The sequence below is a fragment of the Plectropomus leopardus genome, chromosome 16 (genome assembly GCF_026936395.1).
Source record: "Plectropomus leopardus strain MGB_pleo_1.0 chromosome 16, ASM2693639v1, whole genome shotgun sequence".
NCBI lineage: Eukaryota > Metazoa > Chordata > Actinopteri > Perciformes > Serranidae > Plectropomus > Plectropomus leopardus.
In genome coordinates, this window is record NC_142191.1 from 33594082 (window position 1) to 33615729 (window position 21648).

General features: G+C 41.4%; 1 protein-coding gene across 4 annotated transcripts in view; it reads left to right on the top strand.

Moving 5' to 3' along the window:
- cnih3 (cornichon family AMPA receptor auxiliary protein 3) overlaps nt 1-21648 on the top strand; it is a 172822-nt gene that overhangs the window by 39740 nt on the left and 111434 nt on the right. For all 4 annotated transcript variants that reach the window (XM_088089520.1, XM_088089519.1, XM_088089517.1 and 1 more), the window contains exon 3: nt 21017-21064. In XM_088089520.1, coding sequence (XP_087945646.1) covers nt 21017-21064 — 48 coding nt within the window. The remainder of the gene's footprint in view (nt 1-21016; nt 21065-21648) is intronic.

Below are 21648 nucleotides of genomic sequence, written 5' to 3' on the forward strand. Positions count from 1 at the left end.
AGGGACAGATAGAGGGACAGATGGTTGAATGAGTACTCATTTAAAGCATTAAAAAATGAAAAGCATTCCTCAGCTTGAGGGGCATTTTTCAAGACTCTGCAACAGTGCAGCAGACCAGATTTCACCACTCATTACCACTTTCACACTAATTCTCATTTACATATCATTATGCAAACCTATCCTTCCCCTCTGGCCCCTGATTCTTACATTAAAACTGTAGCTGCCTCCCAACTCTCCAGCCTCAGCTTTGAGTCTCTGCCCAGGCTCAAAAGATATTTGCCAGCGTCCTGTGGGATCCAGTGACCTGTCCTCGCCCCTCCTCCTGCTCTACTCTAAATAACCTGGCTATGTGGATGAAGGTAGTGGTCAGCAGTTACCAGGCAGTCTCTCCACCTCCTCTTAACTTTTTAAATCACTACAGGATGGAGCACCGGTGCATCCAGTGGATCCGTTTGTGAATGCAGCCGGTGACTCCTCCTCTGCTGTTGGCCTTATGTCTAGAGGACCTAACGGCTGTTACCATTCTCTTTGCTCAGCTAAGTGCTGGCTACATTAGTAACAGCGCCATGGGTCACGTCACCTTAGCCGGCTCCCACTCTTGACATCTTGGGAATTCCCGGTCTCGCCTTACCAGGCAAAATGCCTATTTTGAGCTTCCACCATCTTTGCCAGGATCTCCTTTTCTGCCTCCTCCCTCATTATAGATTCTTGGAAGCTCTATGGTGTCGGAGCCAAAGGCGCACACACGTACTGTTTTCCTGGGACGTTCTGTGCATCAGCAACAAACTGCCTTCTGGCTTTCATAGCCATTACGACCGCTCTAACCTGGTCATGAATTACGTCATGAAAATAAAAACAGACAGAAATCCTCTGTGCAGACTCTGAACAACTATATTCGGCCTAAATTCTGCCCCCAAGGACACTGGCAAATGCAACATGTTGTCTGGCCCATCATTTGGGAGGGGCTGCGGCCGTCTCTCATGTTTACTGTCACTGCACACCTGGCTGAAAGTTCCATCCATCCATCCATCCATCCATCTTCTTCCACTCATCCAGGGCCAGGTTTGTGGGTGCAGCAGGATGAGCAATGAATTCCAGACTTCCCTCTCTCCTGCAAGATTTTCCAGCTCCTCCTGGAGGATCCTGAGGTGTTCCCAGGCCAGATGAGATATATAAATACTCCATCATGTTCTTAGTCTGCCCCTCAGCCTCCTACCAATTGGAGGCACTCAGAACACCTCTAATGGGAGGCACTAATCAGATGCCAAAACCACCTCAATTGGCTCCTTTCGATGCGAAGGAGCCAATTGAGGTGGTTTTGGCTTTATTCCAGCTCGCGCCGGATTTCTGAGCTCCTCACCCTATCTTGAAGGCATTAGTCAACAAGCCCTGACACCCTGCAAAGGACACTTATTTCGGCTGCTTGTATCCACAATCTCATTCTTTTGGCCACAACCCAAAGCTCATGACCATAGGTGAAGGATAGGATGCAGATAGGACAGTAAATCGAGAACTTTACCTTCTAGCTGAGCTCCCTCTTTACCATTGAGAGTCGCCACCCTAATGTGGTGGATTAATTTGCTTTTCCCTGTGATACCGAAAGCTGTCTTGTCTAGAGCTAATAGCAGGATCTCCCAGTACAAAGTGGTCCCAGAGGAGGGGCCACACTTCAAGAAGGCCTGGGTGAGATGGCATATTTTAGGAATGAGTATCTCACCTGATATGATGCGTGTCTGGTGGCTTGGACCATGGGGCCCGAAGAAACCACATGCAGCCATCCTGTGGGCCCTGATTCACCTGAAAAATGCCTGTCAGACTGTCTGAGACTGTCCATGCCAACAAATAACACACTCAATCAAATGAATGTTCATTGCCATTATAAATACACTGTTAGAGTTCCTGGTTCAAATGAAACTTATGCAACATCTGGGCAAACTGATCCCACTCATGGGGCATGGACTGTCCGACTCACTTTCAGCTGCTCCAGCTGGAAGTCACATACCAATGTGTCTAACACTAAAACATGGTCATTTTGTCAAGAAAGCATCTTGTTCAGTAAACTCTGACAATTGTATTTCTGTTACACCCACCGTAATTCCAATTTCACCTCCCTTCCCTCCGTATTTGCTCTGTTGAATGTGGGATTACTGTCAAACAAATCAACTATCTGCCAAGATTATATTGTTTCAAAAAATCTAAATTGCTTCTTCAGTCAGAGTTTACCCCAGCTGACCTCTCACTTTCATCAACCTAGATTATTTACAACAGGAGGTGGTGGGGTTATTTACTATAATGCCCTCTGCTTGAATCTCTTGGTCTGCAGTCTATGAATGGCCCTGCCCATCTTCACGGCAACACCTAGACTTCGTCCTCCTCTTTGGTGTATCTCTCTCCAAAACTGTAACAGAAGAGTTTCACCTATCTGATCACAAGGCTCACGAGACGTTTTATCTCAATTTGTCATGTTTCTCCTGTTGGCCTTGCTCATCTGTTCCTCCACTGCTGCGAAGTTTGCAGAGGCCTCCGGGGAAGGTCCCCTCATTACCAGTAGTGAGGCTGCACCATCTCATGTAAGCACAGAGGAACTTGTTTCATCATTTAACAGTGGTGTTTCATTGACCGCGCCGGTCAAAACTAAAAAACAAATACCTCTCGATTCACCTTGGCTTAACAGAATAAATTCCAGATTTCATTTCGAATTCTGAAGGATCTTTTGATTCAATACCAATCGACAGTCAAAGCTGTCAGAGCTCAAGACTTCTCTACACCAAAAAAGACTGAAAGAAAAAGAAAAACGTCTGCTGCAGTGAAACTAATATACTGTTGGATAAACTTAAACAAAGTAAAAGTGATTACAGGGAAATGTACTGAAGTATTAAAAATAAAAGTACACATGCACATAGGTTTGAATATATTCCATAAATTAAATAATAATTTAAATAATTAGAAGAAAAAGCAACAAGTCCTCATACATAGTTTATATGGAAGCTATGAAATAACTATGAAATATTTATTGCATGACAACTAACAATGAAAGAAATAGTTGCCAGTTAATTTTCTAATTAACTGACTGGTTGCTTCAGCTGCACTTGTATATTTTCATATTTTTACGCAAAATCTTGTAAAATAGTAAAATTATAATATTAATGGAGTAAAAAGTACATTGTTTCCCTCTGAAGTGTAATGGAGTAGAAGTGGAAAGTGGTTTTAGATTATACAACTCAAGTTAAGGGGAAAGTAACCTGAAATTTGTACAGTACTTGAGTAAATGTACTCAGTTAAATTCCAGCTTAGGTCAGCAGAGGGATACACAGTAACTGAACCTTTAATCATTGAGAATCAATGCACCAGGTATAGTAGTATCCCTTTAGCACGGAAATTAGATAATCAGACATTATTTAAATTTGATTAAATTATATTCTTGCATTTTGTTTAACATTCCTCGAATATAAAGCTGAGTTTTCCTTGTGTTGGACAACAATTTTTGGACTGAAAGTGAGGTATTTTTCTCTTACCTTGGTCAGAGTGCTCTCAATCACTAATAAAATGTTCTCTTACCTAAGAGAAAAACAAAAATGAGAAAACATTGGTGAAACCCAAAAATCAATGGGTACTAACAAAATAAGAGCAAAACCTGGATACAAGGTACAAGGTAGACTTATTTTGCCTTTTTGTTATTGTAGTTTTGAAAAAAAAATGTATTAAAATTTGTCCCTAAATCCTGCTACATCTTTTAGTGTTGAAGAAGGCGTTGAGGAGTCTCACAGCCTGGGGAAAGAAGCTGCTCTGTAGTCTGGTGGTTCTGCAGCAGATACTTCTGTATCTTTTTCCAAATGGCAGCAGGGTGAACAGACTGTGGCTGGGGTATCCTTCGAGCTCTGTGCAGACATCACTTCACCAAGGTCACTGATGCTCTGGAGATGGGAACCAGTGATTTTCTGGGCAGTTTTAATCACCCGCTGTAAAGCCTGCCTGTCCTGGGCCATCCACGAACCATGCCAGTTGGTAATGTTTCCAGTCAGTATGCTTTCTATTGCTCCTCTGTAGAAGTTAACCATGATTTGCTCTGAAATTAAGCCTTCCTAAGTTTCTCTAGGAAAAGGAAGCCTTTTCTGTGCTTTTTTAACCAGGGTGGTGTTGTGCGATGACCAAGATAGGTTCTCAGTGATAGTTTTCTAATCCATCTTTAAATAGTCTATCCATCTCCTCTGAGAACACAGTTCTGAACTCCTTGAACTCCATTACTTCTTACAACTTCATCATATTGTCTCTTCTATAAAGACCTCGTCCTGTTTTTTTTTTTAATTTTATTTTAAAGTTCCATACTTGGTACTATCCCATTCTCCATCTATTTACCTCCACCTGGCCACATTATTCAAAAACACAACTTATCTTTTCACTGATGACAGTCAGATCTACCTCCCCTTAGAGCCGAAGGGCATCAACAAACTAACTGGCCTCATTAACTGTCTTCATGACATCTTCATGTTTGCAAATTTTCTCCAGCTCAGTGAAAGACTACCATTCAACTATCACAATGCTTGTTCAGGACAGGTGTGCTTTGACTTTTCTCATTTTAACTCTTTAATGTCTTGAAAATATTAAGCTTTATCCAGTTTTTTTCTCGCATTTATAAATGAATTGGGAACATTTTCAAATTCTCCCTCCACTTTGAAAGCCTACTGCTTCCGCATACTTTCAGCTAGAGATTCCATTTAAACTTTAAACAGGTCCCAATCCCTTTGAACTATTCAGCTATGATTCAGCTCTTTTGTATCTTTTACGGTTTTTGAGTTTTGGCGATATAAGTTCTATGCTTTTTTCAGACGATTTTTGCATTTATAATGGAGTCAAATGGAGATGTAAGCTCCTGCACTCTGGATACTGTATCTCTGTCTCTGCTCTTTCACAAAAATTTCTCAAACAAAGTCTTCTGCTGCCCACAGTTTAAAGTCTTCATACACAATTTGTACATCCCAACATAGGCGTTTTTGTTTTCTTTTACCTCATATGCCCATTTAAGCAATAGGCTTAGTATTTGTATGCCTTTTCTACCTCAGAGCAACAAGAAATCAGCTCCAGCTCCCATTTGCAGCAATGTTAATATCTCTCATCAAGTTGGAGAAAAACCAGATGGAGGGGCATTTTAATTTTTGTATCTCAGTCATGCTCACTTTGTTCTACACATTTTACACACCATCTCACACAAGAACTCATTGTGCCCCCGATCTGCACATTTTGACCACACTGCTTAAAATGAGGTCCGCGGGGAGTCTTTTTTAAGCACTCTGTCTGTCTTTTATCAGTTCTGACCATGACTCTGAGCTGCTGTCTGTCTGCTGCTCCTCTCTCCACTGACACAGGTGGGCCATTAATTATGATAGCAACGGTTAATGACACGCAAACGCAGTGCCATGCTGGTGTGTGCGTGTGTTCCTCAATACTATAGTATTGAGGAACACATGCACACTATAGTATTACAGATTCAACTTCCAGACATTTAAGTTTGAAATTACTTCTTTGTTCTTTTCAATTCGCAGTAAATGTATCGTGATGTTTTTCAGACATTTTCAGATTTTACAATGGTTTCTTATGGGCGGCACTCTCGTCAAAGAGCAATGCCACTCTGTCGGTAGAGTGTGGAGGAGCTGAAAAATCACCTAAAAATGTTCTGAACAAACTGCCACTACTCCCACAGCTAGCAGTGAATCTACACAATTTGTTCACACAACCTAATAAAACTTGTGGTGATTTGGATTGAATTGGGTTTGAAAGCTAAAAACCCAACACAGCTGGCTCATGGGACCTCAAAAGGAAGGGAAAGCCAAAAAATTCCCCATTTACTCCAATACAAATTAAGATGAGAAATTTATGGAAATTGGCTGCTGCAAACTTTTCTTTATGCAGTGATTTGGGTTTTTGGGATTTCCAGACAAAAATGATATTACGACCTCCTCTCTCTCCCCGATGTAATATTTTGACTATTTGGTGAAAGGTATCGCTGTAAAATGGACCAGTTTGACAGGGACATTTACTATAAATCATCTTTCTTATTGATGATTGGGGGGCCAGCCTACAGCTCGCCTCCAAAATTCGCCAACCGTTATTATGAATGCCATGTGATATTACACAAAACCCGCCCTATTCCGTTAGTGATTGATGGTCATCATTGTTTGTTTTGTGTTCTCTAAGCTTCACTCAAACAGTTAGCTGACTTAGCTCACATAGCCACTCTGTCTGTTCATTGTCGACTGTCTTTGAGCTGCAAGGATATATACGATCCTCCTCGGTCCTCGGTCAGGGTCTCTGTTCGCTCTTCCACTCCATCAGTATTCTACGTCTTTTTAATGTGTTCATCAGCCAGACGAACACAAGCACAGTAACACTAGACATCCACTGAACGAAGGAAACAGCAAGCTAGATAAATAATTATTATCTCTTATGTGATGTTATTAAATAAATTGAACCGTCATCACGGCTCATGTCCTCTCTTTGGCTATACAGTTAACCTGGGCATGGCGGGAGGACAGCCAAGCGCTTGTCTGCATGTCTTGACAGTGCAGCTGCAGCAGCACCACCGTCTCTGGGGCTGGGCTCATGTAGAGCAGCCAGCCCGGGGCAGTGTGTGTGCAGACATTACCTGCACACACGCTGAGCAAGGCAAAGCCAGTAAACCACACACATGAAGGGAGAAAATAAGAATGAGAAAAAAACCTGCCTTACTGATGATTAAAAATCCCTTTAGGGATCAATAAAGTGATTCTTATTCTTAAATAAACCCTAAAACCATTTTTTTCAGTGCCATCAGGACTGCAATTCAAATTGGCAGCCTTCAGACCACTATTCGTCTTCGCTATCATCCTACTGTGCATACCAGACAAGTTGCCCACCTGTTATGTCAACCAGCTCACCCTGATATGACGGGCTAGAACGGACCCTGTATTACTCTGTTGTATTTATCCTGTCTTCAACTGGTCCAAAATGCAGGAGTTTTAACAAGGTCAGAAAAGAGGGCGCACATTAACTGTCTGCCTGTTAGCTACAGGATACGTTTTAAGATTCTGGTGTTTGTCTACAATGTGTTAAACAGCTTAGCCCCTCTGACATCTGACCAAAGACTTCTGTGTGTCCCAAGATCCAGGACTAAGTGCCCCAAAAGTTAGGAATTATCTCCCCAAATCATACCCCAAAATTTAGGAATTACCTCCCTCCCGTCATCTCATTCTTTCCAGCCACTGCTATTTTGAAGAGACATCTTAAAACACACTTTTACTCACTAGCCTATAATTGTCCATAATATGATTATTATATTTAATATCATTATTGCTGTTACAGTCACAGTTTGGTGACAGTATAAAAACAACAAGGATTCAGTTTTTGCTATTGTTCTTATTTTAGGTGCTGTATTAACGGTAATTATATATTTGCATTACTGTTATTATTTTATTGCTATGTGTTTGTGTGTAAAGTGCTACATACTAAAAAACAGCTGATGTGACTTGGGATAAGAGAGAGACATGCAACTTGGCACCATACCTGAGAATGATGTCCTAATGCGTCACTTTAAATTCGATCCAATGGGCCTGATGGTAGGGCTATGATTTATAGCCCAAAAAAAGGCCATGCCCCTTACATCTTGAGTCTGACTGATTTGAAATTTGACACACATTTACATGTCAATATCCTAAACAAAAAATCTTCTCGGTCAATGAAGGCCAATATGATGGATTATCTGCTGAATTTTGACTCACCACACCTAATTTGTTTTGCAGCCTTTGTGTGACCGAGATACGCAATCCTTCAGTAAATTGCCAAAATGGATCTAAAAACATGGGTACCAAATAACAAAGTCTTTGCAAAGCACAGGGCTTGCAGTAAATTGGTCATAACTCAAGTTGTCTTGTGGTCCTGAAGACACTCAGTCCTGAACCTACCAACCAAGTTTTATTCGCCTCCGATAAAGGGGAAGCAAAAGGCATGACTTTGCATGTGCAATTACTGAAACACAGAATACATTGTAATATTGAAACGACTGTGTGATTTTACACCTTCTTGTGACATAATTAACCATCTGAAGTGACTCTGTGATTGCTACTTGCAGCTATTGCAACTTTGAATTTTTGGTTTTTGTGACACAAACATAGGAAGGGAAACCTTGGAAAATGATTTCCGTATTACATATTCTTACATATTAGTATAACACAAACGCTTAACAATTTGTGCGTGTATTTAATTGACTGCTTGACACCTAATTCCTGGGTTGCTTTTTGTTGCTTGTCCGGCCCTGCAGATATTCAGAGATACAGACAGAGGCACTCACTCAAGAAGAATGCAGTCTGCACACAAATATGCAGTTATTCAGGTGGAAATCTCAGGGCTGTCTTGGTACAGTTGACTAAGGAACCAACATGTTATTGGGGCCTTTTATTCATCTTACTTTGTTACAGTTACAGCAGCAGCTAGCAGTTACAGTTACATGGCATTGTTTCTTTATAAGTAGCTTGTGTCTTTTGAAAGAAAAATTTAAAATTACATTATCTTCAGTTGTCCATCTTCTTTATTCTTTTTTTCAACCAGCAGGTTGATGGCTTCCCCCTTTAAATCCTTTTCTTTCTTCCTCTCTTTCTGTCCCTGTGTCTCTTTCTTGAAACCAGGTATTTTAATGAATAGTTTCTGTCAGCTCACATCTCAGGGTGGGACTTCACACTGTGTAGAGACTTCACACTATACATACTGGGGATGCACTGATTTCGAAATTCTGGACCAATAATAATACAGATGTTGACCATAACAATTTAGCCAGCATTTTCACCTTGTTTTTTTTTTTTGTTATTTATTTCTCTTTTGTGCCAGGGAGAAAAAAAAATACACAATAGAACAGAACTGCACTCTTTTAAAGTAATTAAGCCTTTCAATACACCTTTACATGGGCATAAATTAAACCATATCAATTTATGAAACAACCATCAAAGTAACCTTTCACATGAAAAACGGCTTAAAAAAAAGCTTCAAAGACCTTTTTTATCACAAATACTATCGCATAATTCCCTCTCTATTTTATTTTGCAATTTAAAAAAAAACATCAACAAATTTATCCTTCAAATGGAGGTATTTATTGATCGATGTATTTATGTTTTAATACTCATGTTCACTAAATAGAGCTTGAACGCATCATAATGTATCCTAATACAAACTCTGTTGCAGCCAAAGTCAACTAGCTGTCCTTCCACTGATTTTAACACAGATTGGTTGTTCACAGTGTAGCAGGGAAACAATGAGCAACATCTTCTGTCACATCGATGGTGACTTTACTGCATCCTTCATCCAGGAAGATCTTTGTTTGCTTGTTTCTATTGTCCGTGGGACGCCAGGATACCAACTGCATGTCAAAGTATCCTCAGGCAAGATACTGAACCCCAAACTGCTCCAGATGGCTGTTCCATCAGTGTGTGAGTACTTGTGAATGGTTACTGAGTAGCAGGTGGCACCTTATACAGTAGCCTCGGCTACCAGTGTGTTAAAGTGTGTGAACGTGACGTAGTGTAAAAGTGCTTTGACTGGTCGGGAGACTTGAAAAGTGCTGTACATATGCAGCCTATTTACCATTTACGCCATTTCTTCACACAGCAGTAATATCACAGATAAATCAGCTCCCAGTCTGTCTGACAGCAACAGATTCCCCTCACTCTACAGTGCGCGGGATTTAAAATCAAATGAATCAATAAATACAGTGCTGATTTCTTTGCATGGAGTTGACCGTAAGAAGATTTTGGCTCAGTGAATGTCTGCATTCAGTCTGCCTGGTGATGGCAGTTTGACCGGCGGCTGACCTCGCACAAAGACGGTGAACGCAGGTGTGAATCCATGTGGATTGGGAACTCCCATCGCCATTGTGACGTTAAAAAAACTACCAATCACCAGGCGTTACAAAACATGACGTTAGACCTGACATTAAAAATTTCTGGTGCGTGACATGAAAGAGTTGAACGACACTGTTTACTGTCAAAGACGTCATTTCTTTTGAGCTGATTTTCCATAGTCACTTTTGGCGGCACGATGTCAAGCTATGCCATGCAGATTTGAATTTCAAACATCAGTTTATATACTGCGTCTCCGGTGTGGTTTGGTGTGGCACGCCAAACTACACCTGAGACGGACCTTCTTCAGATTAGGTCCAAAAGCACAAATGCCTGCCCTTAAAGCTGCAGTTGGTAACCTTCCGGAGAGAGAGACTTTGCTTGAAAATTTGAAAGAGAACAGCCTCCAGATCCCTCTTCCTCCCTCTATGCTGCTCCTCAGCCTTGCCTCCACACCAAGTCCACAGCCCCTCCCCTGCAGAGGAGGCTGTCGTGCACGCGCATGCTTGTAACTATGGCAACCGATGCAGCCAAGGAGACGACATGGCCAGTAGTATCTATCTGCTAGGCTTGCAGGCAGCAGTTTCAGGACTGCAGATCTTGGGTTCTCGTTTTTCACAACAGCGCCTCCCAGTGAATTGGATGAATGCAAAAATACAGGATACTCTAAAGGTTTATTCCACCAAAATATTATTTAACAAGTACCACCAAAATAGTACTTTATAAGGATATACTCTGAACTGAGCAGAGCATAAGTACTGAAGATGAATTACATTTAATTTCTTTAAAATGAGACATAAATGTTGGGGAATTGAAAAGCAAAATGAACAACATCTAGCCGCATGGCCTTGTGTAACGTTAATGTTAAACTAACTATGACCGGAAGACCTCTCTCATCTTTTTAAGTGGGACAACTTGCACAATCGCTGGCTGCCAAATACTTTTTTGCCCCACTGTATGTCTTCATTGAATTACTTTAAACTATTGTTCTATTGTTGTACTATTGTCTTCGGGCTGCTTCTGTGATTCTGTCTTTGCCATGTATGCTGCCATCAGGAGAGGAATAAGCAGGTTTTTTCATCGCTGGTGGTTGTTTTTTCAGCCATTGTATCCGTAATTTTCCACCCGAAGTCTGGAGCTGACAGTAGTGGGCTTGGCTAAGCGTACACTAAGGGCGGGTGCTGTGCAGCTCGTTCACGGCATGGATGTATTATGAGGAAATCTGGATACAGCCGTGGGGGCGGGGCCTCATTCGTTTCTATGAGAGCTGCTCAGTGGCGCATGAAGCAGAGAAAACTCTTTTTCCGGGTTTAGAAAAGTGTAAAATATCCGCATCTACTGGCCCATAGAGCATGCATGGAAGTGATTAACGACAGCCGAACACAGCCGAGTGTACCCGAGCATTGACTTCGACTCACTGGCTCGCTCACTCAGATGACCCGAGTGCTCAAAGCGAACAGCGCCGGTGCACGAGCATTCCTCTCGTAGTAGCTTAGCTTATTAGCAAAAGCAGCTAATCGGCGGTATAATGACAGCGCTGTCGGTTTTAATATTTACGTGATTATCAGATAATGGTATATTTATCTCTCTCTCTCTCTCTCTCTCTCTACACACACACACACACACAAATATACATACAACTCATCCTCGGAATCATGTCGTAATCACATTTAATTAACTTAATTAATTAATTAATTAACAGAATCTGAACGTGTCGTGCCCATAAAAAGGTAATAAAAGCTGGTGCTTGTAATATTGCCCCGTGTTTTATTACACAGCTCAACTTTAAAAATACTACGTTCAGTACCTTTTAGTAACTGTCTCTAGTGCTCCACGCTGCTCACTGATAACCGGTAGTTTGAATACAGACCGTAGACTGTATATACGGTCTCTGACAGACGTGGTAAGACGTCCATATTACAGCTTTACAGCCAGCAGCGTATGGATGTGATGTAAAATGGTAAAAATTATGAATTGTGATTAAAAAATGATGAAAGACAGCAAAAATATCCATTATTACAGCTGGCATGAAGCCTGTGCTGTGTCAGAGAATCTTGCGTGTTCTCGTGGTAGAGTCCCACGGGTCCAATGTGCGTTCATTTTATGTCTGGAGAAAGACCGAATTCCAAATCTTGATTCGGAAAATAGCGCATTTTACGTCTTTAGGACTTAATTTTTTTAATAGTTGTTATAAAAAAATACGTTCTGAAAAGTCAACATGTCTCAAAAATAATTATCCAGTGATTTAAGGAGGTCTCTTTCCGAATGTTAACAAACGGGGAAAAGTCTTTCTGGGCCAGTGTGCATCACGTGACGCTGTAGTTCCACTTTCGGCCACTATGTAAATTTTGCTTCAGAGGGTGGCGCACTTCCTGGGGGCTTGGTTCACGGCAGTGATTGACACTGCGTAGAGCCTCCTCCTGGCTCTGATTGGTTGATCTCTGCTGGGTGGATTTCTACAAATCCTACAGCACCAGGAGAATCCAAAGGGACCTGATTTTTTCACAGATCATATGTCTCATGTACTCCTTTCAAAATATTATGTCAGTTTAAAAAAATATGAATAACAGTTACTTTGACAAAAGTTACCAACTTCATCTTTAAGCAAGTAGCATGATGTCTCACCAACCTCAACCAGCCTCCAACAACACCCCCTCTCCTGAAACAAGCTGTGTGAGGCTGCTCTCATCTCTGTGCTGAAAAAAGAGAGACAGAGAGAGAGGTCTTTTTAAAGTTTCTGTGTTCAGTTCTTAGTACTTTTGTAGTTTCTAACCGAATCTCTGTGGTTTGGAGTTTAGTTTGTCTCCTGCGTCCTGTTTGTACTCTTTATTATGTACGCTTTATTTTACTGTTTCATGTCTGCCTTCAGAAGTCAGTTGCAACTGCTCAACCCAACATTTCCTTATTTTGCAACTTCACAATAAAAGCTTGTACATAACAGAATAGCAGGGGACTTTTATTGTGAAGTATCTACAGGAAATAAAAAGGGTTTATCACCAAATTAGTGGCATATTTGTGAGTTCTCTTGTCAAAAACAAGACTGCTGACATGGCAGGGAGAAGAGTGAATGCAGAAACAGAGGACTTTAGCCCGCTGCTTTAAAACTTCATCACTGGAGAAAAGCCCTCATCAGTGAAAGCCACACCTTGAAGCAGGTAGCCCTGTTGGAATGGACTTGCAAGTCCCTGCAGAGCTGGGCTGACAGGCCACATGAACTAAACTAAGCCACACACACACACACACACACACACACACACACACACAAACACAAGTGATGACAGCTTCTGTTGCCTTTTCGCACCATTTCAAAGCTCCACTCCCCCCCCTTTTTCCATCTGCTCCACGCCTGTCTCCCGTGCTCAACTTCAAGTCTTACTCGAGTCAGTTAGTTGAGGGGGAATATAGACAGGCCGTGCACCAGTGGAGCTCGAGCATTACCAACAGCCTCCTCCACTTCATCTTTAGGGGTTCTCTGTTCAGTGATGCTTACACCGTGCACTTCCTTTAAATACAAATTTGCTCTTAAATGGTTGGTCTAGTTGAATAAAGGTCACTCCACCTCCCCACATCACTTTTTCCAACCCCCTCCCTTCCTCTGTTTATACTTCCATGCCGCTTCTGCTTGTCAAGCAGATTCTCACTGGGTAACTTTTCAAAGAGGTTTTTAGTCTAATTGATTGCTAATGAGTAGACAGTTGCAGGTGTGTGTGTACATGTACAACACACACACACGTACACATACAATGCTGCATTGAGAGGAATATATTTGTGTGAAAGCTGGCAGGAGATGGAGGCGAGGGGAGATGGTGTCATGCAGGACTGCGGTGGTCGGTGCTTGGTGTGCAGGCTCAACCAAAAAAAGACATGAGCATGGGAGAGAATCGGTTGTAGTGTGTGTAAAATAAGGATGTGGGTTTATGTGTGTGGAGTGGATGAGGTCTAATCAAGGTCACAAGGTGGGTTAAACAGAAAACTCTCCCTGTACATGCTGCAGCAATCTGTAATCTACCACTGTTATACAGTTTTTACCCCGGCCATACTTTCCTGCTGTTCTCCTCCCAACCACCAATCTGCCTGTCCTGCTGCTGTACACTGCAAATCAACAGTCAAACATTTTTCAGCTGACAGCTTTGGCTTGTACTTAGAAACATTTGAAATAATAAAAAGTTGAAAGCCAGTATATGGTATATTTTTCTGCATATTTTCCCACGCTTCCCTTTGTTGTTCTTGTGAAATGAGATCAAGTTCCATGAGTCATTTTGGAGAGATGAGAGTGGAAGTGGTTATACTGTATTCAACACACACACACACACACACACACACATAGACAGTGATACAGTGGTCACCGTCATTTCTACGACCCTTAACTTCCTTTCTCCTCTTTCTACCTTTAGTTACTTTTTTAGTGCACATGCAAACATTTTCTGGGAGAAACCTCTGTTGTAGTCGGCACATCAAATATCTTTGATTACATCGTGATCCGTGCAATATTTAGGAAATGATAAAGAACCTCAGTGTTTGAAGACATATTGCCATCAAGCCTTCAAATACATCAAACAACAACTTAAAGAACACAACCAATAGTTTGGCAGTAAAAGAGCAGTTTAACTTTTTTTTGAAAATATGCTTATTTAAAGTGAAATGAAAAATTTGTCCAACCTCATATCTGGCCATAAAAGCAAAATTTATTCATTTTTTTGCCACCGTGAGGCAACTAAACAAGCTATAACTTGACACATTAGCACCATATAAAGTTACCATGTAAGCTTTCACTTGAAGTCTTGTTTCTGCCCACCTGACACATTGAAGTCCAGTGTTTACTCACCTGTGTTTTGGTCTCCACAAAGTCCTTTGTGAAATACTGGCTGTTTAGCTGCTTAATTCTCAACACCACTGTTGACCAGACACCTGCTAACTGTGTCTGTCTGCTGTTTGCTGCTGGGCATAGCATAATGTAATTTCGGGGCATTTTCACAAAAAGCAGCTCACCACAGCCGGAGACGAGTTGATGAAGTGATGAGACCATTCAAAAAGACTGTTGCTGAGTGGAAATACACAATGTGCAAATAATTCTCAGCATCTTTCATTTATCATGTGGATCCATTGTTAAATACAGAAAAATGAAGTGCAGCCTCCAGCATAGATCTGGGTTCAGAGTGAGGTGAGCTAAGCAGCAGTGTAAGACAGCTAGCTCGGCTCTGACATGTTATATTGTTTTAACCCGCAAAGCTCAGCAACAGTATTTCCATCCACAGAGCACTGCTGTGCTCCATATTTGGGTATGGTGCTGTTTGCCAAACATAGTCTGTAACTACTCAAAGATGCTCACTGCTCACTTAGCAAAGCTGTTGTACACTAGTACAATACTTCCAGAATGTGACCCCCTCCAAAACCACAGGTTATTTCATACTTCTGTTCATGTAAAGGGTTAAAGAGGTCCCATCCAACAATTGCATGCCCTTACAGAAAAGCCACATAGATTTCACATGTGCACCCATGTGATCACATGTGTAACAAGTGAAACATCATTGCTTTGCATGTGAATTCATGTGGCTTTGGAACCATTTCATGCTGTTTTTGTGTGAAGCTGAGTGAAGGGGTAAGAACCCAGGAGCAAACACACAGACATTAGGTGAACAATAAACAAAGTTTTAATGATAATATGAAGGGAATGGGGGATGGGAAGTCTGGGAGCGCATGGATCAGAGTGGCTGAGGTTTGTCCGTGGTGAGGGTGCAGGTGGCTGGTGGGGGATGAGAGCGAGGTTTCACCGTGAAGAGGGCAAGCGTGAGGCTGGTGGTGGCTGAGTGCACAGAGAGTCTGTGAGGAAGGAAGCTGGAGGTGACTGAGTCCGATCGTGAGGAGCTGGGCAGCGAGGCACTGGAGCATGGTGAGGAGAAACACTGAAGGAAGCACAGAGACAAAAAATCCAAAAAGTCACCAGGAGCGAGAGCAGCAAAAAGATACAGAGAGAGACGGCTGATCTACCACTGGTATGGTGGAAAACAATCTGGCATCCGAAAAGAGTGCAGCAGTAGACTTTATACTTCAGGGAGAGGTGATTGGTAATCAGGCGCAGGTGAGGAAGTGTGTGGAGAGCTCCAGTGCATGGAGGCCACGCCCAGCCACTGCAACACAGGGAGAGAAACAGAACAAGCCATCCAGCACACAAAACACCACCCCACCATGTACCAGGCATCACAGAAGCCACGTAAATTCCCATGTAAGACCTATGTCCACATGTTGAGTTGTCATGTGTTCACATATAGGAGAGATGTGATCACATGTGACAACATATGGACAAAGTTTTCACATGGGAATTCACATGGCTTCACACAAAAGCACCATTAAAATGTTCCAAAACCACATGAACTTATATGCAAAGCAAATGTTTTACACATATTTCACATGCGATCATATGGGTTTGTGAAAATCCATGTGGGTGTGGGGCCACCTATTGCCTACATGGGTGAGTTTACCTGTGGGGCCCCAGATGAGATGCCCATTTTGGGCCTATACCCACTTGGTACCCAGGTAACCCTGGCATAACCTATGTGGGACCCACCCATGTGGGCAACTGGCATGAGGCCATAGCGAAACCCTTTGGACATTCCCATATATGGCCCATTTTTTTTACTTGTCCCATGGGACCCACATAGAAATGCTGGACCCATGGGACAGAATCAGCCCGCCAAAGGGTGCAATCCAAAACACTGGATGACTTTGCATGCTTCATATTGATGCAGTGATGCACTAAACTTAGTACTTACTTATTTTTATACTGTTTAATATTCTTCTGTTTGTGTACTTGCATTTTTACAGTGGAAGTCTGGGAGAAAACTATTATGTCAATTGTGTCTATGTCCTGTACATGTGGCGTTAACAGTAAAGGAGACAGTAACAGTAGAGGCTAAGAAGTGACAGGAGCAGGTTAAAAAGTGTGTAGATACTTAATGTAAAGAAGAGGCTTTTCACCCTGACCACAATACAACTGTATGGAAAAACAGTAGATACTATTATGGTGTGGAGATAACTGAACCTGCTTCCTCAGGGGCTTCCACTTTAGTGTGGTGTGGTGATGTCCTCATTATAACACAGGAGTGGACATGTATTTCCAACACATGTAATGATAGTGAGTAGTGGACTGCCTGAATGTGGAAAAACTGAGACATATTGAAATACATTTAATTTTCTTAAAACATCTCAGGCTGTTCAGCTGTTTGAAAATGGACGTTTCCAGATTGGTCTTGTACTACCAAACGCAGCATGACAAAGAGAACCCGAGCCAGTTTCAGTGCTATCAGGCTGAGCTCAGTTACATCAAGTTACAATGACTCAACAGAGGAAATAGACAAATTTTCCAAAATATTGCACTGTTCTTTTACAACAGTTGAGTTACTGAAATATCCAAGTGTCAGATCACCTGTTAATAAATTCAGACAGAATACGGCATGGGCTTTTCCAGTCTGTCAGCTCTGCTTAATGTTATGCTAAATTTATGCTCTTATCTCCATTTTGGTAGTCTTGGTGGTGATATCTGTGGTTGGATTTGGATGGTTGGCATGTAGCTGCGATGCGCTATCTATCTAACTGAGCAGTAACGTTGGGTCGATTTCCAGTTTTGCCTTGTCTGGTCCAGAGTACAAGCTTAAACCAGTTTAATTCATGCAGCTGAACCATCATTTGTCATTGTGACACAGTCTGACAATATAAAAAGCAGCCTAAGTCACAGCACTAAATCCAACTCAGATTGCATTAGTAATAAACAATATGACAGACTGATTAACAAAACATCATGTCTGTAAACTTACCAGTAAAGCAACTTTTGTCCAATTTGTTGTGTGTAATTTACTTGCGGGCCCTGGTGCCCGGTGTCAGCAACACCAGAGAGAACAAATTTCTGCAGAGAGAGAGCAGCACACGCAACAATAAGCTTACAACAGCACACTGATTAAAGAACAACAACACGACGGCAACATCCGGTGTCCACCAGCCAACCTGCTCCCACAGACAGGCTTCTCTGACTCTGTAATGACAGCAGCCAAGCTACAAGAGCAGCGGTGACATCACTTGCTCCTTTTTGAAAAGTTCAGAGATTTTCAACTCAAAGCATCTGCAGCTGCACAAAATAGGTGGAGCGCTCTGAAAAATGATGCCTTTGGCATCACTTTTTCTCCAAGCAGCCACATGCAGCTGCAGACAGCCACTCCTCATAGGAAACAACTAGAAGACTCTGGCGCTGAGAAGAAAAAACACTCGATGAACACAGGCCCTAAAGGTGCATTTAACATGGATATCGCACACTGAGGGGAATAACAAAGTGTTGGCACAGTATTTGTCAGCCTGGGACTGAGAAGAGGCTGGTAATTCAGCAGAGGTACACAGCAACGTCAGCATACTCAAATTAATACCGTCACAAGATCCATTTGGGTCCACCCAAAGAATGTTCATGTAATTATTCTTGGAGAGCTGGTACCTCAATACTAATTTAGTGTAAGTTACTCTTAAATTGTACACTTGTTAGCTCTAACCACTATTAGTTTTGCTCAGCACTATGCAGTGTTAGACACCTGGATCGCGGTGATGGCTGTGCTGATGCTGTGATCCTGAATTTTGGCCCTGCTCACGTTGTGGCTGCACTGATGCTGTACTCTGGTTGTGCTGTTACTGTGGTTCTGTCTGAAGCTGTGGCTGTGTGATGGGCCTCGGTTTCGCTGATTCCATGATCCTGCATGATGCTTCCACTACTCAACAATAATCAATCAACATAATCAACACCTACGATATTTGCATGTAACATCACATGCTATCATAAATTGCATTTATTAATTTTATGTCTATCAGTATTGTTTATATGTTATTGTTACCATTATTGCTGTGCATCTCTCTCTCTCTCTCTCTCTCTTTCCTTTTTTACATTACCATAATTTAATTGTTATTTAAGACATCTATTGTACATTTGTCCATCCTGGAAGAGGTGATCTGTGATAATGGGCTTTAAAAACAAAATTGACTTGACTCTCACAGGATCATCTGTTAACTATACCAGTGTGTCCCTGACATTAACACTGTCAGATGTAAATAGAGCTCTTAAGTACTACTTGACAAAATATAGTTTGCTACAATAAAAAGGTCATGTTTGGTTAAAACGTACACCACAAAGCACTTTTTTAAAACAGAGCATGGCACAAAGTATCCTCCCTATCTCATTAGTATCTTGCTTATCACAGGCTCTAAAGCTTGTCAGTGGAAATCACAGCATATAATTTTGCTTATCTTGACATTACTCTTGGAATTTTTTTTTTATCAATATAAAGTGTGTCAGCAGTACAACCTAATCTCATTAGTACATTTTCACACAAAATCTTAACTGTAGGCTTTTTGTAAACACTCAGCATTAGATGCATGCTAAAAATGCAGTAAAAGGTTTAAAACCACAGAAGATGAGACAGAGAGGAGATATATGAAAAAGTAAATGACAATAAGTGGATTACGGTGGGACATCAGAAACGCTAATAAATACAACGTTCATGAGCAGCATAGTGTGATTTTTCCTCCAGTTATTTCAGCACATTTTCATACATTTAATCAGCTGAGCTGAGAGGTGAGCTTTGATGTTGTGTATGAGAATAAATATTTTAATATACTTTATTGTTCCCATGGAGCCTGTTGTTGGTGTCTGCAGGCAGTTTATGAGGAGCACAGATAAAGTGAAAGTGACTGTCCGCAAGCACTAAAAGCGTGACGCTCTGATCAATATATGATTTATAAGCAGCCAGAGGTACACATAGGGAACACAGTCAAGTCCAGATTGTGCCTCTATAGGAGTTTGTTAATATTTCATGATGATGTTAAAAGCTCTGGTGAAATGTCGGCTGTTAGCATCAGCATTGTGGCCGGTGCTGATTTCAGCATTTTACAGCTTATTACACAAGCTGAGAGCACACACAGAGTGAGATGTAATAACATATGAACACAATGACAATTAAAACTGCGAGCAGTTATGAACAGGCCCTCGCTCCTTTGTGCATGTTGAGGGTATGGTGGGACACTGATTGGCGTGGCTGTGTATTGCGGTGGAAGTTGGACAGTGCACATAGGAGTGAAATGGTATTTCAATTCAAATCAATGTTATTTTATTTATATGTCCCATTATCACGAATCACAATCTGCCTCGGAGGGTTTTACAGCATACAACATCCTTCTGTCCTTAGACACTCACATTGACTAAGGAAAAACTCCCTAAAAAAACTTTTTCATGGGAAAAAATGGTAGAAACCTCAGGAAGAGTGACTGAGGAGGGATCCCTTTCCTAGAACTAAAAGATGTGCAATAGATAAAAAACAGTAAAATAAATGACAGAATGATACAAAGGAAAAAGAGGGCAACTTTTGCTCACTTCTGGTATCCACTATGCGGTGCTTGAGCACACACATGAATTATGACTCATTTTCCTGTATATGAGCTGTAGATTACACAATGTGACTTTCATGTAAATGAAATTATTTTCACAGGGTGATGTCCTTTTGCCAGTAGGTGGCGCAATGACTATGACACTTAAATGGCATGTTGACTCTTCGAATAAGTGACATCAAGGTCTTAAGGCTTTTCTGACATCATTTGAGGTCAACCTACTATAGTCCAAATTTGTGTTTGTATACAAAGATGACATGTTTTGGGGGTGGGGCCTAACTGGTGGCAGAAACCTCTGACAGCTCTGGATTAGAGGTATGAGCGCCAAATTAAAAAAATGGACAATATGGACACCTTCATTTGAACATCTCCAGGACAGAAACAAACCATTTCCTTTTCTTACGCAAAACGTAGAAATCTGAAGCCTTCAGATTCATGAGTTAAGTCAGGCGTGACACACGACTTGGCCTCCATAGCTCTGACATGAGATGTAAGATGTACTTATGTGTAAAGGGCTGTATTTCTCTCTGTAGCTTCATCTTGAAAATATTTTAGAACATATAAACAGCTCATTAGAAGTATATTTTTCATCTAATTTCAGTACAAGGAACCCTTACCTTCTATTCTGTTTCATCTTTTATCAAATGTCAGTATACTCGACTGACTGGACTGAGTTATCAGTCTGGAAATGTTGAATGTTGAGTCCCACAGAGCCTCATACCTTTCTCTTGTCTGTCTCCTTCCAGAGGGAGAGACTACGTAACATCGAGAGGATCTGCAACTTGCTGAGGAAGGTAAGCCGAGAGGGACAGAACACACTGAGGCTCTGAATGAGATCTCTTACTGGCTTGTTATCATTCACGCTGAGAGAATATGTTCTGCACTGGGAAAGAATATAAAATGAAGTGGAAAAAACCAAAACAAAACTAGTGCACCTTTGAAATGAAATGCAAAACCGTTTGCAGGAAAACCCTGTGCTTTCACCAGATATCTGATACTTTCGAATGTATTAAACATGTTTTGCAAGCCAAATAACATATATATTTATATCTGCTGAATGTTGTAAGTTGCAACCCTGGCAGCATTTTACTCATCACTTTTTAGAAGCGACAATTAAGTATTTGATTTTTTAATTCTGTGAGTTTTGGGAAGTGCATATCAGAACTCTACAGGTGTAGTTTCACTCACTCTGTTTGCATTTTTGCTCAGTGATGCTTCTTTTGTCGTCTTGCCTCATGATGCACTCACATCGGAGGGGAGACAAAGACTAAGAGGTTCTGTGCTCTGCTCTGCAAAACCATGCTGTTTGTTTCCATATTTGTGTGTGTGTGTGTGTGTGTGTGTGTGTGTGTGTGTGTGTGTGCAGACAGATTGCCTT